Source organism: Ranitomeya imitator, chromosome 2 (assembly GCF_032444005.1).
Source record: "Ranitomeya imitator isolate aRanImi1 chromosome 2, aRanImi1.pri, whole genome shotgun sequence".
Taxonomy (NCBI): domain Eukaryota; kingdom Metazoa; phylum Chordata; class Amphibia; order Anura; family Dendrobatidae; genus Ranitomeya; species Ranitomeya imitator.
Window position 1 is genome coordinate 488,036,232 of NC_091283.1, and position 22,516 is coordinate 488,058,747.

Here is a 22,516-nt window from a genome sequence, read left to right on the forward strand (position 1 = left end):
TCAACGTTCTTTGACCTATTCAACATCAAAGGGCCAAACACTCCCTACTCCTTAAAGACGTGTGCAGGTACTGTGACAACAGCAGGCAGGAAAGCTACTGACTACCAGATCGAGTCTTTAGATGGACAATTCTGCCTACCACTACCTACGATCATCGAATGTAACCAGATCCCAGACAATAGATCTGAAATCCCTACACCAGATGTAGCAATCCATCACGCTCACTTAAAACGAATAGCACACCTTATACCAGAACTCGACCATCAGGCCCAGATAATTCTGCTGTTGGGGAGAGATATCCTGCAGGTTCATAAAGTGAGACGTCATATCAATGGACTCCACAATGCTCCCTATGATCAAAGGCTAGACCTAGGATGGGTCATAATTGGCAACGTATGCTTGGGACGCATGCACGCCCCATCTTCTGTGACAAGCATGCTGACAAATACATTGGAGAAAGGACGTCCATCTCTGTTTCAACCTTGTAACAATGAGTTCCATGTCAGGGAACTGCCACACAGCATCCAACTGCCCAACCATTTAATAGACTTTACTCACGACAGCAGTATAGTGTCGGGAAGCTATGAGGATCAGTTAGGGTGCACAGTCTTCCAGAGAACTAAGCAGGACAACCAAGTGGCAATGTCGGTAGAGGACAAGTTGTTCTTAGAGGTAATGGACAAGGGACTCGTTAAAGATGAGACCAACAGCTGGGTCGCACCTCTTCCCTTCAAAACCCACAGACCACGTCTACCGAACAACAGAAATCAGGCATTACAACGTTTCTCCTCTCTCATTCGTAATCTGCAAAAGAAACCAGAGATGAAAGATCACTTTTTCTCCTTCATGTCAAAGATTTTTGAAAACTGTCACGCAGAACTAGCTCCCACTCTAAAAGACTCTGAAGAATGCTGGTTCCTACCCATGTTCGGAGTATACCACCCTAAGAAACCAGGCCAGATCAGAGTCGTGTTTGATTCCAGTGCTAAATTTAATGATGTCTCCCTGAATGACGTTCTGCTGACAGGACCAGACCTCAATAACAAACTACTGGGTGTACTTATGCGCTTCCGTAAGGATTCCATTGCCTTCATCGCTGACATCCAGCAAATGTTCCATTGTTTCTTTGTGAGAGAGAGAGAGACAGGAACTTCCTAAGATTCTTCTGGTACAGAGACAATGATCCTACTAAAGAAGTCACAGAGTATCGCATGAGACTGCACATCTTTGGCAACAGTCCTTCACCTGCAGTCGCCATTTACGGACTCAAAAGGTCGGCTCAGGAAGGAGAAGCAGAATACGGAGCAGATGTCAGACAATTCATAGAAAAGGACTTTTATGTCGACGACTGTCTAAAAGCCATGCCTTCAAATGAGACTGCCATCAGTCTTCTCAGGAGAGCTCAGGAAATGCTTGCCTGCTCGAACCTTAGGCTTCATAAAATAGCCTCAAACAGCCAAGAACTGATGGAAGCGTTCCCTTCTCAGAACCTATGTAATGGTCTCAGAGACCTGGACCTGGGGTCAGACCCCGCACCAATGCAACGCAGCCTCGGGCTTCTCTGGAATCTACAATCAGACACTTTCACCTTTCAGGTCAGCCAGGAAGAAAGGCCTTTCACACGTAGAGGCGTCCTGTCTACCATCAACAGTCTGTACGACCCCTTGGGTTTCGCAGCTCCTGTTACTATACAAGGCAAGGCCCTACTAAGAGACTTAACTAGGGAAACATCTGACTGGGATGCACCTCTGCCACCTGATAAGAGGATCCAGTGGGAAGAGTGGAAGAACTCGTTAGCGGCACTCTCCAACTTGCATATGCCAAGACCATACACCCCTGTGCCATCTACTGAGATACAGAGCTGTTGTGGATTCTGTTTTTGGGCTCCCTCTGGTGGTTACAGATGGTACTGGGTGACTTGTGTTCTCTGCGGTCTCTGGTGTCCACCTGTTCTATCAGGATATGTTAGTTTCCTATTTAACCTGGCTTTCTTGTCATTTCCTCGCCGGCGAACAATGTAATCAGTGTGTCTTGTTACCTCTGCTTCCCGCTTCTGTAATCTTCAGGACAAGCTAAGTTTTTGATTTTCCTGTTCCACGTTTTGCTATATTTTTGTTTTAGTCCAGCTTGCAGTTATGTGATTCCTTGTTGCTGGTTGCTCTAGTGGGCTGATATTACTCCTCATGTTCCATGAGTTGGCACATGAGTTCAGGTAATTTCAGGATGGTTTTTTGTAGGGTTTTTCGCTGACCGCGCAGTTCACTTTTGTATCCTCTGCTATCTAGTTTTAGCGGGCCTCATTTTGCTGAATCCGTTTTCATTACTACGTATGTGCCTTCCTCTCATTTCACCGTCATTACATGTGGGGGGCTGCTATTTCTATGGGGTGTTTCTCTGGAGGCAAGAGAGGTCTTTGTTTCTTCTAATAGGGGAAGCTAGTCCTTCGGCTGGCGCGAGACGTCTAGAATCATCGTAGGCACGTTCCCCGGCTACTGCTAGTGTTGTGAATTAGGTTCAGGATCGCGGTCAGCTCAGTTTCCAGAGCTTGTTCTGTTTTTTTGTGTGCTTGTCCTTTTGTGATCCCCTGCCATTGGGATCATGACAGTATCGCCGGCCCAAAAGTGGTAATCGTATTGGCTGAAGTAGGAGGAAAAGTAGTCTGAGGAAGTTTTTTTGTTTTTTTTTTTCCTTCCCTCAGAGTTTGCTGCCTAGCCTTAATTGCAGTCTGGCTGCGTCTTACCTCCTCTTAATCCTTGAATGGCTCTGACCTCAGCTGTTTATCATGGACGTCCAGAGTTTGGCTTCCAGCCTGAATAATCTTGCTGCTAAGGTTCAAAATATACAAGATTTTGTTGTACATGCTCCTATGTCTGAACCTAGAATTCCTATCCCAGAGTTTTTTTCTGGAGATAGATCTAGTTTTCTGAATTTTAGGAACAATTGCAAGTTGTTTCTTTCTTTGAAATCTCGCTCCTCTGGAGACCCTGCTAAGCAAGTCAAAATTGTAATATCTTTCCTGCGGGGTGACCCTCAGAATTGGGCATTTGCATTGGCACCAGGGGATCCTGCGTTGCTCAATGTGGATGCGTTTTTTCTGGCATTGGGTTTGCTCTATGAGGAACCTAACCTAGAGATTCAGGCTGAAAAAGCTTTATTGGCTCTCTCAGGGGCAAGATGAAGCAGAAATATATTGTCAGAAATTTCGGAAATGGTCGGTGCTTACTCAGTGGAATGAGTGCGCTCTGGCTGCAAAATTCAGAGATGGCCTTTCTGAGGCCATTAAAGATGTTATGGTGGGGTTCCCGGCGCCTACAGGTCTGAATGAGTCTATGACTATGGCTATTCAGATTGATCGGCGTTTACGGGAGCGCAAACCTGTGCACCATTTGGCGGTGTCTTCTGAACAGGCACCTGAGACAATGCAATGTGATAGAATTCAGTCCAGAAGTGAACGGCAAAACTATAGGCGGAAAAATGGGTTGTGTTTTTATTGTGGTGATTCAGCTCATGTTATATCAGCATGCTCTAAACGCACAAAAAAGGTTGATAAGTCTGTTGCCATTAGTACTTTACAGTCTAAGTTCATTCTGTCTGTGACTCTGATTTGTTCATTATCAGCCATTTCCGTCGATGCCTATGTAGATTCAGGCGCTGCCCTGAGTCTTATGGATTGGTCATTTGCCAACCGCTGTGGGTTTAGTCTGGAGCCTCTGGAAGTCCCTATTCCTTTGAAAGGAATTGACTCTACACCTTTGGCTAGGAATAAACTTCAGTACTGGACACACGTGACCATGCGTATGACTCCCGTTCATCAGGAGGTGATTCGCTTCCTGTTACTGTATAATTTACATGATGTCTTAGTGCTTGGTCTGCCATGGTTACAAACTCATAACCCAGTCTTGGAGTGGAAGGCGATGTCTGTGTTAAGCTGGGGATGTCAGGGGGTTCATGATGATGCACCTCCGATTTCTATCGCTTCATCTACTCCTTCTGAGGTTCCTGTATTTTTGTCTGATTATCGGGATGATGTTTTGTTTTTTTCTGATGACTGGGAGTCCCATGTTCAGCAGGTCAGGAAGGTGTTTCAGGTCCTGCGGGCCAATTCTTTGTTTGTAAAAGGTTCAAAGTGTCTCTTTGGAGTCCAGAAGATTTCTTTTTTGGGGTATATTTTTTCCCCTTCTACTATTGAGATGGATCCCGTCAAGGTTCAAGCTATTTGTGACTGGACGCAGCCTACATCTCTTAAGAGTCTACAGAAGTTCTTGGGCTTTGCTAATTTTTATCGTCGTTTCATAACTAATTTTTCTAGTGTTGTTAAGCCTTTGACGGATCTGACTAAGAAGGGTGCTGATGTTGCTGATTGGTCTCCTGCGGCTGTGGAGGCCTTTCAGGAACTTAAGCGCCGGTTTTCTTCTGCTCCTGTGTTGCGTCAGCCAGATGTTTCGCTCCCTTTTCAGGTTGAGGTTGATGCTTCTGAGATTGGAGCGGGGGCGGTTTTGTCACAGAGAAGCTCCGATTGCTCGGTGATGAAGCCATGTGCGTTCTTTTCTAGAAAGTTTTCGCCCACTGAGCGGAATTATGATGTTGGTAATCGGGAGCTTTTGGCCATGAAGTGGGCATTTGAGGAGTGGCGTCATTGGCTTGAGGGTGCTAGACATCGTGTGGTGGTCTTGACTGATCACAAAAATCTGATTTACCTTGAGTCTGCCAAGCGTCTGAATCCTAGACAGGCTCGTTGGTCACTGTTTTTCTCCCGTTTCGATTTTGTGGTTTCATACCTGCCAGGTTCAAAGAATGTGAAGGCGGATGCTCTTTCTAGGAGTTTTGTGCCTGATTCCCCTGGAAATTCTGAGCCCACTGGTATCCTTAGGGATGGGGTGATTTTGTCGGCTGTCTTCCCAGACTTGCGACGTGCTTTGCAGGAGTTTCAGGCGGATAAACCTGATCGTTGTCCGCCTGAAAGACTGTTTGTTCCGGATAATTGGACCAGTAGAGTCATCTCCGAGGTCCATTCTTCTGCGTTGGCAGGTCATCCTGGAATATTTGGTACTAGAGACTTGGTGGCCAGGTCTTTTTGGTGGCCTTCCTTGTCGAGGGATGTGCGTTCTTTTGTGCAGTCTTGTGAAGTTTGCGCTCGGGCTAAGCCTTGCTGTTCTCGGGCCAGTGGATTGTTGTCACCTTTGCCTATCCCGAAGAGGCCTTGGACGCACATTTCCATGGACTTTATTTCGGATCTCCCTGTCTCTCAAAAAATGTCCGTCATCTGGGTTGTGTGTGACCGCTTTTCTAAGATGGTTCATCTGGTCCCCTTGCCTAAGTTACCTTCCTCCTCTGAGTTGGTCCCTCTGTTTTTTCAGAACGTGGTTCGTTTGCATGGGATTCCGGAGAACATTGTTTCTGACAGGGGATCCCAGTTTGTGTCTAGATTTTGGCGGACGTTCTGTGCTAAGATGGGCATTGATTTGTCCTTTTCGTCTGCATTCCATCCTCAGACGAATGGCCAGACGGAACGAACTAATCAGACCTTGGAAACTTATTTAAGGTGTTTTGTTTCTGCTGATCAAGATGACTGGGTTACCTTTTTGCCGCTTGCCGAATTTGCCCTTAATAATCGGGCTAGTTCTGCTACCTTGGTTTCTCCTTTCTTTTGTAATTCGGGGTTTCATCCTCGTTTTTCCTTTGGTCAGGTAGAGCCTTCTGATTGTCCTGGAGTGGACATGGTGGTGGATAGGTTGCATCAGATTTGGAGTCATGTGGTGGACAATTTGAAGTTGTCCCAGGAGAGGGCTCAGCAGTTTGCTAATCGCCGTCGCCGCGTGGGTCCTCGACTTCGTGTTGGGGACTTGGTGTGGTTGTCTTCTCGTTTTGTTCCTATGAAGGTCTCTTCTCCTAAGTTCAAGCCTCGGTTTATCGGTCCCTATAGGATCTTGGAAATTCTTAACCCTGTGTCGTTTCGTTTGGATCTCCCGGCATCGTTTGCTATTCATAATGTGTTCCATCGGTCGTTGTTGCGGAAGTATGAGGTACCTGTTGTTCCTTCGCTTGAGCCTCCTGCTCCGGTGCTGGTGGAGGGAGAATTGGAGTATGTTGTGGAGAAGATCTTGGATTCTCGTGTTTCCAGACGGAAACTTCAGTATTTGGTCAAGTGGAAGGGTTATGGTCAGGAGGATAATTCTTGGGTGGTTGCCTCTGATGTTATGCTGCTGATTTGGTCCGTGCATTTCATAGGGCTCATCCTGGTCGCCCTGGTGGTTCTCGTGAGGGTTCGGTGACCCCTCCTCAAGGGGGGGGTACTGTTGTGGATTCTGTTTTTGGGCTCCCTCTGGTGGTTACAGATGGTACTGGGTGACTTGTGTTCTCTGCGGTCTCTGGTGTCCACCTGTTCTATCAGGATATGGGAGTTTCCTATTTAACCTGGCTTTCTTGTCATTTCCTCGCCGGCGAACAATGTAATCAGTGTGTCTTGTTACCTCTGCTTCCCGCTTCTGTAATCTTCAGGACAAGCTAAGTTTTTGATTTTCCTGTTCCACGTTTTGCTTTATTTTTGTTTTAGTCCAGCTTGCAGTTATGTGATTCCTTGTTGCTGGTTGCTCTAGTGGGCTGATATTACTCCTCATGTTCCATGAGTTGGCACATGAGTTCAGGTAATTTCAGGATGGTTTTTTGTAGGGTTTTTCGCTGACCGCGCAGTTCACTTTTGTATCCTCTGCTATCTAGTTTTAGCGGGCCTCATTTTGCTGAATCTGTTTTCATTACTACGTATGTGCCTTCCTCTCATTTCACCGTCATTACATGTGGGGGGCTGCTATTTCTATGGGGTGTTTCTCTGGAGGCAAGAAAGGTCTTTGTTTCTTCTAATAGGGGAAGCTAGTCCTTCGGCTGGCGCGAGACATCTAGAATCATCGTAGGCACGTTCCCCCGGCTACTGCTAGTGTTATGAATTAGGTTCAGGATCGCGGTCAGCTCAGTTTCCATCACCCTAGAGCTTGTTCTGTTTTTTGTGTGCTTGTCCTTTTGTGATCCCCTGCCATTGGGATCATGACACAGAGCCAAAGACTGTACGTATTTGCAGATGCTTCTGTCAAAGCAATTGCCGCTGTTGCCTACCTCAAAACTGTAGACTCCAAATGTCAGTGCCACATTGGTTTCGTCATGGGAAAGGCCAAACTCGCACCACAACCAGAGCACACTATACCCAGGTTAGAGCTTTGTGCCGCAGTCTTAGCCGTTGAGTTAGCGGAGTTCATCGCATCCGAAATGGATATCGACCTGACACAGGCCAAGTTCTACTCAGACAGCAAAGTAGTCCTGGGATATATCCACAACGAAACCAGGCGATTCTACGTTTATGTCAATAACAGAGTGCTACGAATCAGGAGATCAGTTCACCCACAGCAGTGGCATTACATACCCACAGACCAGAATCCCGCAGATCATGCAACTAGAGCAGTTGACGCAAGTCGACTAGGAAGCACAACATGGCTCTCTGGACCAAAACTATTGTACATTGAGGAATGTTTTCCAGACACCTTCGAACTTGTAGGAGAGGACTCAGATGCTGAAATCCGCCCTCAGGTGTCTACACTACATACAATGACCTGTTATCCAGCTTGGATCTTGCAGGTTCGACAGATTCTCAAGTTGGAAGTCACTTACTCGAGCCATTACCTGCCTGACACATATAGCTCGCTCATTCATGGCTACCAGAACTTGTGGCACAGAAAAATGTAAAGGTTGGCATCTTTGTAAAAATACCTACGTTACCTCCGACTTAGAGTTCTCTAGAAATCACATCATCCTCACTGTTCAAAGAGAAACCTACTTTGCAGAAATCCAATGTCTTACTAACAAAGCTCCAATACCAGCGAGCAGCGTATTGAGAAAACTCGACCCATTCATCGACAACAGCGGCTTGCTGAGAGTAGGAGGCCGAATCAAAGAAGCTGAGATGGAGTTTGTGGAGAAATTCCCTCTTATACTTCCCGGAAAATGTCATGTTGCCTACCTAATCGTACAACATTACCACAATCTGGTCAAGCTCCAAGGAAGACTATTTACAGAAGGAGCCATCAGATCTGCTGGCTTGTGGATCATCGGTGCAAAAAGACTCATCAGTAGTGTCATCTACAAATGTGTTACCTGCCGTCAGCTTCGTGGTTCAACTCAAACCCAAAAGATGGCTGACCTACCAGCAGATAGACTCAGCCCAGACCCTCCCTTTACTAGCGTTGGTCTCGATGTGTTTGGGCCTTGGTCAGTTGTTACACGTCGAACGAGAGGCGGCCAAGCCAATAGTAAACGTTGGGCAGTCATGTTCACTTGCATGTCAATCAGAGCCATCCACATAGAGGTCATCGAGTCCCTTGACACGTCAAGCTTCATCAATGCCTTAAGACGTTTTATGGCCATCCGTGGTCCTATCAAGCACATACGTTCAGACAGAGGTACTAACTTCGTTGGTGCAGCAAAGGAATTAGGAATACCCTCAAATCTAAACTGTAAGACTCTCGAGAGGTTCCTCAGTGACCAAGGCTGCACATGGTCATTCAACCCACCTCACTCTTCACATATGGGAGGATCTTGGGAACGAATGATTGGTCTAGTACGGAGAATTCTTGACTCCACTCTTCTTCAAGAAGGAGCAGCGAGACTCACCCACGAAAGTCTCATAACCTTCATGGCTGAAGCTGCAGCTATAATTAACGCAAGACCCCTGGTTCCAGTTCCTAACAACCCTGAGGAGCCTTTGTTATTGACTCCAGCTACTTTACTTACCCAGAAAACAGGACTGTCCAGTGCCCCTCCAGGAGGATTTGACGCGAAGGACCTCTACAAGCGTCAATGGAGACAGGTACAAAGTCTTGCAAATACTTTCTGGGACAGGTGGCGCAAACAATATTTGTCTACCCTGCAGCCACGGACGAAGTGGCAATCTACTAAACCTAATCTGAACATAGGTGACGTTGTTCTTGTGAAAGACTGTCAGATTCACCGGAACCAGTGGCCACTTGGTCTAGTTACCGCAACGTTCCCGAGCAAGGACGGCAACGTCCGCAAAGTTGAGCTAAGGATGACCAAAGGGAATGAACCTAAGACATTTTCCAGACCGGTATCTGAACTGGTCCTATTGTTGCCTTCGGAAGAAAGGAGTAGTGACATCCGTTGATGCCAGACGGGGAGTGTTCTGTCTCCGCCATCTAATATTGTTACCCTGATTATCTGTTTGCGTAATTGCAGGTTTCTCAGTATGGATGTTCATATCTTTATTTGTTTTTAGTGCTTTGGCTCCCTCTAGCGGTCAGAGTTATGTTGGCAGTTCAATCTTGTTTTTGTATTATCCATGTCTGATTCTCCTCCTCCTTTGCAATGCATTATGGTAGCCCAGCCTCCATTTCCCTCCATTTTTCCTTTCACTTTCTTCGGTTTGCCTTCAAGGAAAGACGCTTCACTTCATCCCCCTTGCGATTGCATTGCCGGTATGTCTTTATGCTTCCTATAGATATTTCTGCTCTATATTAGCTTAGTTTAACCAGTTGTACTCCTAGTTTAGTCACTAGCTTTCTAAATGTTATGCATAATGTATATCATGTATATTATGTATCTGTTCTATGCCATGCACTGATACTATGTATATCATTGTTCACAGTTTCACCGCATCAATATACCACTACGTTTAATAAAGCACAGACTCAACCACAGTCTCCTTATTGGACCTCCGGTATAGCGGTTTAGCTGACTGTATAACTAAGTATGAGCCTGCCTCATTTAGTGAGGACAGAACAATCGGTGTCATAGCAATTGAGGAGTCGGAGGTTTGGCTTACCGACTCCACAGCCCTGATGAAAAGATCGTATCTGCACCAAAATGATATCAATAAAAAGTCAGCTCGGCACGCAAAAAATAAGCCAACCCGAGATCACGAAAATTGGAGACGCTGCGGGTCTTGGTAAATGGTGCAATTTTTTTTTTTTCACAAATTTTAGATTTCTTTTTCACCACTTAAAAATAAAAAAGAACCTAGACATGTTTATGGTGTCTTGTTTTAGCATTTAGTGAACATGATAAAAAAAATCCCCAAAAAGTTGTGGAATTGCACTTTTTTTTGCAATTTCACCGCACGTTTTTGAGTACATGATATAGTAAAACCAATGGTGTTGTTTAAAAGTACAACTTGTTTTGCAAAAAACAACCCCTCACATCATGGCCATATTGACGGAAAAATAAAGAAGTTATGGCTTTGGGAAGAAAAATGGGCTGTGGCACAAAGGGGTTAAAGTGACCTGCAGTTTACAGAAAGGAAAGCAGTAGTGCTGGTAATGTCCAGTTTGCTCTCCCCTTATAGGGAATCTGTCAGCAGGTTTTTGCTACCTCATCTGAGAGCAGCATGATGTAGGCAAAGATAAACTGAATCCAGTGATGTATAACTTAGATTACTGGGTGCAGCAGTTCTCACACAGAGATTATACAGAGATTATATCTTTTCAGATTATAGCAGGTCACAATACTAATGAAATACAGCAGGTTGGCAAAACATATGCCGCATGCTGCCAGCTGAACGATGTGCGGCCTTTGGAGCTGTCCGGGAGACACTGCTCCTTCCAATATTCAAATATATTTCCGTCTTTCTGACATAAATATATTTGAACACTACAGCGCTGGGACTAGGGCAGAGCAGCTTGCGTCTGATCTTGTACACATGTAGCAATCCATCACGCGTTTCATGGTAATGTTAAAACTTGGTGTCAACACTTAGATTTGAGATTATGAGGATGATTTTTTTTCTGCTAAAAAAAAACCCAAATCCTTCTAAAATATTCAAAATTTGGTTCTGGTGATGTGTTAATGTACTGATGGCAATTCTGATGATGTACTGTAACTCCCCCTTTAAAAAAAATTGCGGCTCTTGGGATTGTTTCAGTGTTGCGATGTAGCCCTTGGACCAAAAGATGTTGTGCACCGTTGTAATACGGGATGCAGCAAGACCCCAAGATCAAAAATAGAGGGAGCACATTTACAAAATACTGCTAAAACAACCACTCACACACCTATCAATGCTGAGAAAAATAGGTCGATACTTACCCATAATGCAGTACCATCAGGAGGTAGTTGAGTGGCTCCAAATATTGTTATAGAATATTCAGTGATGTAGATTTATTGTTAGTTCATTCACTTTGCATTTTTTTAATTGATAAAAATAAACTGTTAACACTATTTATAGAAGCATTCTTACTTTGCAGCATTTTTTTCTACACCTTGCCAAAACTTTTGCAAGCAACTAGGTCTTAAGGTTTGTAAAAATGAAATAAATGCTGCTTAGGGAAGAGTCAGACGGCTGTATAACTTGGATTGCATCACAATGCTCGGACTGGCTGGCGGCTCTCCCGACTCGAGCTTGACAGCATGTATTTCTATGCAGCTGTAACGCCCAGGTCAGGAGAGCTGCCAGCCATTCCAAATATTGCATTGTGATTCTGAGTTCTACGGTTGTCTGATTCTTCCCTTAGTATGAGCAGACACAAGGGTGTATCTAATTGGGCCTTAAAAGGCCTTGGTAAAGGCAAAGGGTGGAAGCCATAGGGAAAGGGAGAGGAGCCCTGCTCTGAAGATGAAGCAAGTGCGTAGAAAGACGTTTGCCTAAGCTGAATCTTTATTTTTTACATACTGCATCTCTGCTGCTAGAAACCACAAAATTAGCCACAACAAGTCTTTGGCAGTAACTGAAAAGCTGAATTTGTGTGCATGTTTGTCTACCTAAGATGTAGCCAGGTCCTTTACAATCGAGACCCACAAAAGACCAACCCACCCAAGCTCATCTTTCAATGCTGACACTGGAACCAGGCAGTCAGCTAATGCTGTAACAAGTTTCCAGCCAATTATTTATAGCCTTTACCAAATGTAAATCCTTACCAACAAGATAGAAGAGGTCGGGATACACATGGGCCTACTACATCATGATATGTATACCCTGAGGTACCCACTACTTGGACAACCCTTTCACCATCTTCATGATTCCCTCTTGTAAGACAATAACACTTCTACTCTCCTCTTGTCTCGTCACTGGCTCTGCTAGGGATCAAGTGACATTGTTGTCATGTGATCCCTGTGGCCAATCAGAGGCTACTTGAGTCTTACCGCCTTCTGATGAAAAACGAACATCCGGCGGAAGTGACAGAGCGGCCGCAGCCACTTCCTAAATAAATTTCCTCCTTGCAATGGAGCTCTGGCACAAAAAGTCAGATGATTTAGAGAACCAGAACAATTTCCATATTCTTAGGCTCCCAAAAAGTGCTTAATCCTATAGCTCCATTTTCAGCAGCTAAACTTTATGAGGTTAATCAGAATCACTGTAAATGATGACAGCTGTGTACTGACTACTATTTAACATGAGTGTAAGGCTAGGGTCACACAACCATCTCTCTCCATCTGAAAAAATCAGTCCAATTACACTAATCACACAGCTATGTTTTTTTGCTTCGGACCACTCGGTCTTAAGAAAAAAATTGGATGCGTGCACAGACCCATAAATCAACATGAGTATGAGTGCTATCAGTCAAAACCACAGATAGTACTCTTCCGATTCTAAATGTGATTGCCTAATTCTGACCACCACCACATCTCCAACTACAAGAGGGTGTTCACACTTATGTCTCCACATTATTTTAGTTCTGTATATTTATTTTACCACGCAAAAAGATTTCAGTTCATTTTTCAATTGAATCGTACAGGTTATGAGTGACAGTAAAAAGTTCTGCAATGATTCTTAATGGTATTTTTTATATTTGTATGAAAAAAAATGGTATTTTAACTGGTTTTAACTGGTAGACTTTTTATATTCCCTATATATATCATGGGGCAGTGAAGAGGGCATCACAAACCTTGACTAAAACCTTTGCAAAATCACAGTTCCCACTGAAATTTTCAGAATGTGATTTAAGACCTCTGAAATGTTATAGAACTGCTACTTACATCTGGAGGTAATGGGGAAACTGTACAATGTAACATCTCGTGTTATACCTTCCATCCACAGAAGTCTAAACATACCCACAGATTACATGTGATTGAACGGTCTCTCCCCGACATCATCTGTTGGGTCAGAGTGGGGTGGCCACCATACACAATTGTCTGTCAGTTGAGCCTGCAGATACTGGGAGGTTCGACTGAGTTTTAGCCAACTTTGAAGTGGTCACGTTCTTAGCCAGCAGAGCCAAAGTTTTACAGTACAGACTTCCCTCAACATTAAATATAAACACGTGGCTATTTTACTCTGTGTGTTATTGGTTTAAAGCACGAATTGTAGGCCATGATGCAAGTGTCGTATCAGATATAAAATTATGTTTTTTTCAAGCTTCTTTATGGCTTTACTATTTGAGGCATAAATGATCTAGTGTACACAGTAGTATCACTTCCCCTGTATAATTTGCAGAAGGGTAAAATGGAGAAATCAGTTTGTGCTGTGTCAAGTTCATGCACAATGTGGTAATGGTAAAATGTCACAGAATGTGGTGGTTGGACTCTCCTAGAAAAAGAATGACAGTGTTCCTGCCTTTTATGCTTCTTTTACACTTACCGTTTTTTGTTTTTTTTTTAATATTGCATGCCTCAACGCCTCACTTTTCAGTTTTTGAATTTCCACAAAAATTTTAAATAACCAATAAATTTCTTTCAACTTCACAATTGTATTCCACTGGTTGTTGATTCTTCACCAAAATTTTACATTTGGTATCTTTATGTTTGAAGCATGATATGTGGGAATAGGTTGAAAAGTTCCAGGGAGCCGAATACTTTCGCAAGGCACTGTATATATATATATATATATATATATATATATATATATATATATATATATATATATATATATATATATATATATATATATATATATATATATATAGAGAGAGAGAGAGAGAGAGAGAGAGAGAGAGGGGGGGAAATAAGTATTTGATCCCTTGCTGATTTTGTAAGTTTGCCCACTGACAAAGACATGAACAGTCTATATAATTTTAAGGGTACGTTAATTTTAACATTGAGAGATAGAATATAAAATATCCAGAAAATCACATTGTATAAGTAATATATATATTTATTTACATTTTACAGTTAGAAATAAGTATTTGATCCCCTACCAACCATTAAGAATTCAGACTCTTACAGACCAGTTAGATGCTTCTAATCAACTTGTTACCTGCATTAAAGACAGCATTAAATTACAGACTTTTCATGTCTTTGTCAGTGGGCAACCCTGCAAAATCATCTTATTTCCCCCCACTGTATATGCATACGTATATATATATATATATATATACAGTGGGGCAAAAAAGTATTTAGTCAGTCAGCAATAGTGCAAGTTCCACCACTTAAAAAGATGAGAGGCGTCTGTAATTTACATCATAGGTAGACCTCAACTATGGGAGACAAACTGAGAAAAAAAAATCCAGAAAATCATATTGTGTGTTTTTTTATAATTTTATTTGCATATTATGGTGGAAAATAAGTATTTGGTCAGAAACAAAATTTCATCTCAATACTTTGTAATATATCCTTTGTTGGCAATGACAGAGGTCAAACGTTTTCTGTAAGTCTTCACAAGGTTGCACACACTGTTGTTGGTATGTTGGCCCATTCCTCCATGCAGATCTCCTCTAGAGCAGTGATGTTTTTGGCTTTTCGCTTGGCAACACGGACTTTCAACTCCCTCCAAAGGTTTTCTATAGGGTTGAGATCTGGAGACTGGCTAGGCCACTCCAGGACCTTGAAATGCTTCTTACGAAGCCACTCCTTCGTTGCCCTGGCGGTGTGCTTTGGATCATTGTCATGTTGAAAGACCCAGCCACGTTTCATCTTCAATGCCCTTGCTGATGGAAGGAGGTTTACACTCAAAATCTCACGATACATGGCCCCATTCATTCTTTCATGTACGCGGATCAGTCATCCTGGCCCCTTTGCAGAGAAACAGCCCCAAAGCATGATGTTTCCACCACCATGCTTTACAGTAGGTATGGTGTTTGATGGATGCAACTCAGTATTCTTTTTCCTCCAAACACGACAAGTTGTGTTTCTACCAAACAGTTCCAGTTTGGTTTAATCAGACCATAGGATATTCTCCCAAAACTCCTCTGGATCATCCAAATGCTCTCTAGCAAACTTCAGACGGGCCCGGACATGTACTGGCTTAAGCAGTGGGACACGTCTGGCACTGCAGGATCTGAGTCCATGGTGGCGTAGTGTGTTACTTATGGTAGGCCTTGTTACATTGGTCCCAGCTCTCTGCAGTTCATTCACTAGGTCCCCCCGCGTGGTTCTGGGATTTTTGCTCACCGTTCTTGTGATCATTCTGACCCCACGGGGTGGGATTTTGCGTGGAGCCCCAGATCGAGGGAGATTATCAGTGGTCTTGTATGTCTTCCATTTTCTAATTATTGCTCCCACTGTTGATTTCTTCACTCCAAGCTGGTTGGCTATTGCAGATTCAGTCTTCCCAGCCTGGTGCAGGGCTACAATTTTGTTTCTGGTGTCCTTTGACAGCTCTTTGGTCTTCACCATAGTGGAGTTTGGAGTCAGACTGTTTGAGGGTGTGCACAGGTGTCTTTTTATACTGATAACAAGTTTAAACAGGTGCCATTACTACAGGTAATGAGTGGAGGAAAGAGGAGACTCTTAAAGAAGAAGATACAGGTCTGTGAGAGCCAGAAATCTTGATTGTTTGTTTCTGACCAAATACTTATTTTCCACCATAATATGCAAAAAAAAATGATAAAAAAAACAGACAATGTGATTTTCTGGATTTTTTTTTCTCAGTTTGTCTCCCATAGTTGAGGTCTACCTATGATGTAAATTACAGACGCCTCTCATCTTTTTAAGTGGTGGAACTTGCACTATTGCTGACTGACTAAATACTTTTTTGCCCCACTGTATATATATACCTACACCCCATTGAAAACCTCTGGAATGTAATCAAGAGGATGATGGATAGACACACGCCATCAAACAAAGAAGAACTGCTTATTGCTTGGAACTTTGGAGACATGTTGTCAGACGTTTATAGAATAAGGGAACAATTTACAGTTTACTAAAAAATATACCTTGTGAGGATACGCTACCTGAGTGTGTTGGGGGACACTCGCTTGTCACAAGATTCAAGCACTCAGGCACGGTACCTCACATGAGTCTGGTTTATTAAACTGCATAAACCATATTATGTACAGTCCATTGCAATCCAGCCACGGAACATTAAAGGACATCAGACAGTTCATGTAGCAGATAGGCTTCTCTGCTGTATATTACAATTCCGCCAGTCCGGGGTTACCTTTCAGGAGTCCACTCCTCACACTGACTTCACGTCAGTCCCAGGTCCTCAACACAGATCATCCAGGTCTACGGTCTCCAGGTGCTTCCAGGAGGACTCCACTCCTAGGAGCCTCCAACACCGACCGTCCAGGACCTTGCAGCACCCAGGCCACTCTGTAGTGTCCAGCCAGGACACATGGAAGTCTGTCCACAGTTGCAGTCTCCCAAACACTCCCACCGTGTGCTACACACACCTACTTTTCATAGGTGTAACCACACCCAGGTACCTGTCACATGGCTAGTCAGGTGAGTGTGACATCACCACAGGTCCTTCAACACAAAACCCACTTACGTATTCAGACACGCCTCTTTGGGTGGGTTTGTAGGTGACTAGACCCACCCATCTCTCCAATCACCTGGAAGCCTTCCCAATGTAAACAAATCCCTCAGTAGTAGATCTGCTTGAGCAAAACATACCCAGGCTTCCATCACAGGGCCACCTACCTCTGTGATACATAGCGTCCATCAATCACATGACCAGTTGCTGTTTCAACCCAATTATGTCTCCATGTGCATCCCGAAGTGCACATGCAGCGCCCCCTGGCTGCAACACTTGTCACTGCACCACAACCTATAAAGAGGAAAATCAGACAAACTGAACATTTTGCAGTGGTCTCTTAATTTTTGTCAGAGCTGTGTATGTATATATAATATATATATATATATACATATATATATATATACACAGCCTGTACATATATACATATATATACATACAGTCCTGTGTCTACCTCTGTGAGCAGCTGAGTAAGCCAATCTACCACACTACCACAATATATACAGTTGTGAAAATAAGTATTTCATACATGGCCGATTTTACAAGTTTTCCCACCTACAAAGAATGGAGAGGTCTGTAATTTTTATCGTAGGTACAGTACAGACCAAAAGTTTGGACACACCAAATTTAAAGATTTTTCTGTATTTTCATGACTATGAAAATTGTACACTCACACTGGAGGCTTCAAAACTATGAATTAACACATGTGGAATTATATACTTAACAAAAAAGTGTGAAACAACTGAAATTATGTCTTATATTCTAGGTTCTTCAAAGTAGCCACCTTTTGCTTTGGTGACTGCTTTGCACACTCTTGGCATTCTCTTGATAAGCTTCAAGAAGTAGTCACTGGGAATGGTTATCAATTCGCAGGTGTGCCCTGTCAGGTTCAGTAAGTTGGATTTCTTGCCTTATAAATGGGGTTGGGACCATCAGTTGTGTTGAGCAGAAGTCTGGTGTATACACAGCTGATAGTCCTACTGAATAGACTGTTAGAATTTGTATTATGGCAAGAAAAAAGCAGCTAAGTAAAGAAAAACAAGTGGCCATTGTTACTTTAAGAAATGACTGGTTTTCAATGGGGTTTAGGTCTATATATATATATATATCAGTCACTCCGAAAAATTTAGCAAACTTTGAAAGTGTCCCCAAGTGCAGTGGCAAAAACCATCAAGGGCTACAAAGAAACTGGCTCTCATGAGGACCGCTGTTGTGAATTCCGCTCTTGGGCTCCCTCCGGTGGTTGTAAGTGGCACTTTTGTGAGTTCTGCTCTTGGGCTCCCTCTGGTGGTTTTAAGTGGAATGGCTGCTCCTTGGATTTAGCAGTCTGCTGCTGCTTCCACTGATTGTCTTTCTGCTCGGCTATTTATGCCTGGCTCTTCCCTTCAGCCAGTGCCACTTGTCAATGGTTCCTGGTTGGATTCACATCTCTGCTTGGATTTCCCTGATATCCTGACCAGTTCAGCAAAGATAAGTCCTTGTTTTGCTCTTTTCTGTCCACATGTTGTGGACTTATTCGTTCTGTGCATTCTATGTTTTGTTCAGCTTGTCAGTATAGATTAATTCAGTTAAGCTGGAAGCTCTGGGAAGCAGATTTACCCTCCACACCTTTAGTCAGGTGTGGAGATTTTTGTAAACTCTGTGGGGATTTTTGTAGTTTTTAATACTGACCGCACAGTATTCTATCCTGTCCTATCTATCTAGCTAGACTGGCCTCCTGTGCTACATCCTGGTTTCATTCTGTGTATGTCTTTTCCCTCTCCACTCACAGTCATTACTTGTGGGGGGCTATCTATCCTTTGGGGATTTTCTCTGAGGCAAGATAGTTTTCCTGTTTCTATCTTTAGGGGTAGTTAATTCTCAGGCTGTGACGAGGTGTCTAGGGAGTGACAGGAACATCCCACGGCTATTTCTAGTTGAGCTTAGGGACTTGTTATGACCTGGTGGATAGGAGCACCCGGAATGACCTGATAGTTAAACCTCATACAGGACGAGCTCTGGGGTGTGGGAACTCTGCTGACCGCAAGCCCTAATCCTATCACACACACTAGAAATAGCCGTGGAGCGCTCCTGACCAGACCTAGGCGCCTCGTCACAGCCTAAGAACTATCTAGCCCTAGAGATGGAAAATAAAGCCTACCTTGTCTCAGAGAAATTTTCCAAAGGTAAAGGAAGCCCCCCACATATATTGACTGTGAGTAAAGATGAAAGTCACAAACGCAGAAATGAAACAGGTTCAGCAAAGGGAGGCCAGACTTACTAAATAGACAGAGGATAGGAAAGGTAACTTTGCGATCAGCACAAAAACCTAAAAAAGACCACGCAGAGTGTGCAAAAAAGACCTCCGCACCGACTCATGGTGCGGAGGGCCACTCTGCATCCCAGAGCTTCCAGCTAGCAAGACAAAATCATGATAACCAGCTGGACAAGAAAACAGTGAACAAATAATGACTATCAGGAACTTAGCTTCTGCAGGAGAAGGCAGGTCACCAGAGAGATCCAGGAGCGAACTGAACAAATGCAAAAACATTGACAGCTGGCATGGAGTAACGATCTGAGAGGAGTTAAATAGAGCAGCCAAGCAAAGGATAAACCACATCACCTGTGTAAGGAGCCTCAGAAGCCGCAGCTTCACTCATAGCCACCAGAGGGAGCCCATAGACAGAACTCGCCGAAGTACCATTCACGACCACAGGAGGGAGTTCGACAACAGAATTCACAACAGTACCCCCCTTGAGGAGGGGTCACCGAACCCTCACCAGAGCCCCCAGGCCGATCAGGATGAGCCAGATGAAAGGCACGAACAAGATCGGCAGCATGAACATCAGAGGCAAAAACCCAGGAATTATCTCCCTGACCATAACCCTTCCACTTGACCAGTTACTGAAGTTTCCGTCTCGAAACACGAGAATCCAAAATCTTCTCCACCACATACTCCAACTCCCCCTCAACCAACACCGGGGCAGGGGGATCAACGGAGGGAACCATAGGCGCCACGTATCTCCGCAACAACGACCTATGGAACACATTATGGATGGCAAAAGAAGCTGGAAGGTCCAAACGAAATGACACAGGATTAAAAACTTCAGAAATCTTATAAGGCCCAATGAAACGAGGCTTAAACTTAGGAGAGGAAACCTTCATAGGAACGTGACGAGATGACAACCAAACCAAATCCCCAACACGAAGTCGGGGACCAACACAACGCCGGCGGTTAGCGAAACGTTGAGCCTTCTCCTGGGACAATGTCAAATTGTCCACCACATGAGTCCAAATCCGCTGCAACCTGTCCACCACCGCATCCACACCAGGACAGGCTCAACCTGCCCTGAAGAGAAACGAGGATGGAAACCAGAATTACAGAAAAAAGGAGAAACTAAAGTAGCCGAGCTGGCCCGATTATTGAGGGCGAACTCAGCCAAAGGCAAGAAGGACAACCAATCATCCTGATCAGCAGAAACAAAGCATCTCAGATATGTCTCCAAGGTCTGATTAGTTCGTTCGGTTTGGCCATTAGTCTGAGGATGGAAAGCCGAAGAAAAAGACAAATCAATGCCCATCTTAGCGCAAAAGGACCGCCAAAACCTCAAAACAAACTGGGAACCTCTGTCCGAGACGATGTTCTCTGGAATGCCATGCAAACGAACCACATGCTGGAAAAACAATGGCACCAAATCAGAGGAGGAAGGCAATTTAAATAAGGGTACCAAATGGACCATCTTAGAGAAGCGATCACAAACCACCCAAATGACCGACATCCTTTGAGAAACAGGGAGATCTGAAATAAAATCCATGGAAATATGCGTCCAGGGCCTCTTCGGGATCGGCAAGGGCAAAAGCAACACACTGGCACGAGAACAGCAGGGCTTAGCCCGAGCACAAGTCCCACAGGACTGCACAAAAGAATGCACATCCCGTGACAAAGAAGGCCACCAAAAGGATCTAGCCACCAAATCTCTGGTACCAAAGATTCCAGGATGACCAGCCAACACTGAACAATGAATCTCAGAGATAACGCTACTAGTCCATCTATCAGGGACAAACAGTTTCTCCGTAGGACAACGGTCAGGTCTATCAGCCTGAAACTTTTGCAGCACACGCCGCAAATCAGGGGAAATGGCAGACAAAATTACCCCTTCTTTAAGAATACCTGCCGACTCCGGAACACCCGGAGAGTCGGGCACAAAACTCCTTGACAGGGCGTCAGCCTTCACATTATTAGATCCCGGAAGGTATGAAACCACAAAATCAAAACGGGAGAAAAAGAGTGACCATCGAGCCTGTCTAGGATTCAACCGTTTGGCAGACTCGAGATAAGTTAAATTCTTGTGATCCGTCAAGACCACCACGCGATGTTTAGCTCCTTCAAGCCAATGTCGCCACTCCTCGAATGCCCACTTCATGGCCAACAACTCCCGATTGCCCACATCATAATTGCGCTCAGCAGGCGAGAATTTTCTAGAAAAGAAGGCACAGGGTTTCATCACCGAGCCATCAGAACTTCTTTGCGACAAAACAGCCCCTGCTCCAATTTCAGAAGCATCAACCTCAACCTCAAAAGGGAGCGAAACATCTGGCTGGCACAACACAGGGGCAGAAGCAAAACGTCGCTTCAACTCCTGAATAGCCTCTACAGCCGCAGAGGACCAATTGACCACATCAGCACCTTTCTTGGTCAAATCAGTCAACGGTTTAGCAATACTGGAAAAATTAGCGATGAAGCGACGATAAAAATTAGCAAAGCCCAGGAACTTCTGCAAGCTCTTCACAGATGTCGGCTGAGTCCAATCGTAAATGGCCTGAACTTTAACAGGGTCCATCTCGATAGTAGAAGGGGAAAAAATTAAACCCAAAAATGAAACCTTCTGAACTCCAAAGAGACACTTTGACCCCTTCACAAACAAGGAATTCGCACGAAGGACCTGGAACACCATTCTGACCTGCTTCACATGAGACTCCCAATCATCCGAAAAGACCAAAATGTCATCCAAATATACAATCATGAATCTATCCAGGTACTCTCGGAAGATGTAATGCATAAAGGACTGAAACATAGATGGAGCATTAGAAAGCCCGAATGGCATAACCAGGTACTCAAAATGGCCCTCGGGCGTATTAAATGCCGTTTTCCATTCATCACCCTGTTTAATTCGCACAAGATTATACGCACCACGCAGATCTATCTTGGTGAAACAACTAGCCCCCTTAATCCGAGCAAATAAATCAGACAGCAGCGGCAAAGGATACTGAAATTTGACTGATCTTATTAAGAAGGCGGTAATCAATACAAGGTCTCAAAGAACCATCCTTCTTGGCCACAAAAAAGAACCCTGCTCCCAAATGGTGACGACGACGGACGAATATGACCCTTCTCCAAGGATTCCTTTATATAACTCCGCATAGCGGCGTGCTCTGGCACAGATAAATTAAACAGACGGCCCTTAGGAAACTTACTAGCAGGAATCAAATTAATAGCACAGTCGCAATCCCTATGAGGAGGTAGGGCACCGGATTTGGGCTCTTCAAATACATCCCGGTAATCTAATAAAAACTCAGGGACTTCAGAAGGAGTGGAAGGCGAAATTGACAGCAATGGAACATCACCATGTACCCCCTGACAACCCCAGCTGGACACAGACATAGATTTCCAATTCAACACTGGATTATGGACCTGTAGCCATGGCAACCCCAAAACGACCACATCATGCAGATTATGCAACACCAAAAAGCGAATATCCTCCTGATGTGCAGGAGCCATGCACATGGTCAATTGAGTCCAGTACTGAGGCTTATTCTTGGCCAAAGGCGTAGCATCAATTCCTCTCAATGGAATAGGATACTGCAAGGGCTCCAAGAAAAAACCACAGCGCCTGGTAAACTCCAGGTCCATCAAAT

At 44.2% G+C, this 22,516-nt stretch overlaps 2 protein-coding genes across 2 annotated transcripts in view; one reads left to right on the forward strand and one right to left on the reverse strand.

Moving 5' to 3' along the window:
- The window catches only part of GRN (granulin precursor), a 100,538-nt gene extending 84,018 nt beyond the window's left edge, over window positions 1–16,520 (reverse strand). Inside the window, exon 1 of the mRNA XM_069751420.1 lies at window positions 16,304–16,520. The gene's annotated coding sequence lies outside the window, so the exon portion shown is untranslated. The remainder of the gene's footprint in view (window positions 1–16,303) is intronic.
- LOC138664593 (uncharacterized) lies at window positions 2,193–9,693 on the forward strand. Its single transcript, XM_069751418.1, has 2 exons — window positions 2,193–2,512; window positions 6,946–9,693. Exon 2 carries the CDS (start codon window positions 7,697–7,699, stop codon window positions 9,164–9,166), a length of 1,470 nt encoding a protein of 489 aa, XP_069607519.1. The 5' UTR covers window positions 2,193–2,512; window positions 6,946–7,696; the 3' UTR covers window positions 9,167–9,693.
- Window positions 16,521–22,516: the final 5,996 nt, after the last annotated feature.

Bases quoted from the DNA above. Each gene is read 5' to 3' on its own strand.
- LOC138664593 (XM_069751418.1), top strand. From the start codon at position 7,697: ATGGCTACCAGAACTTGTGGCACAGAAAAATGTAAAGGTTGGCATCTT.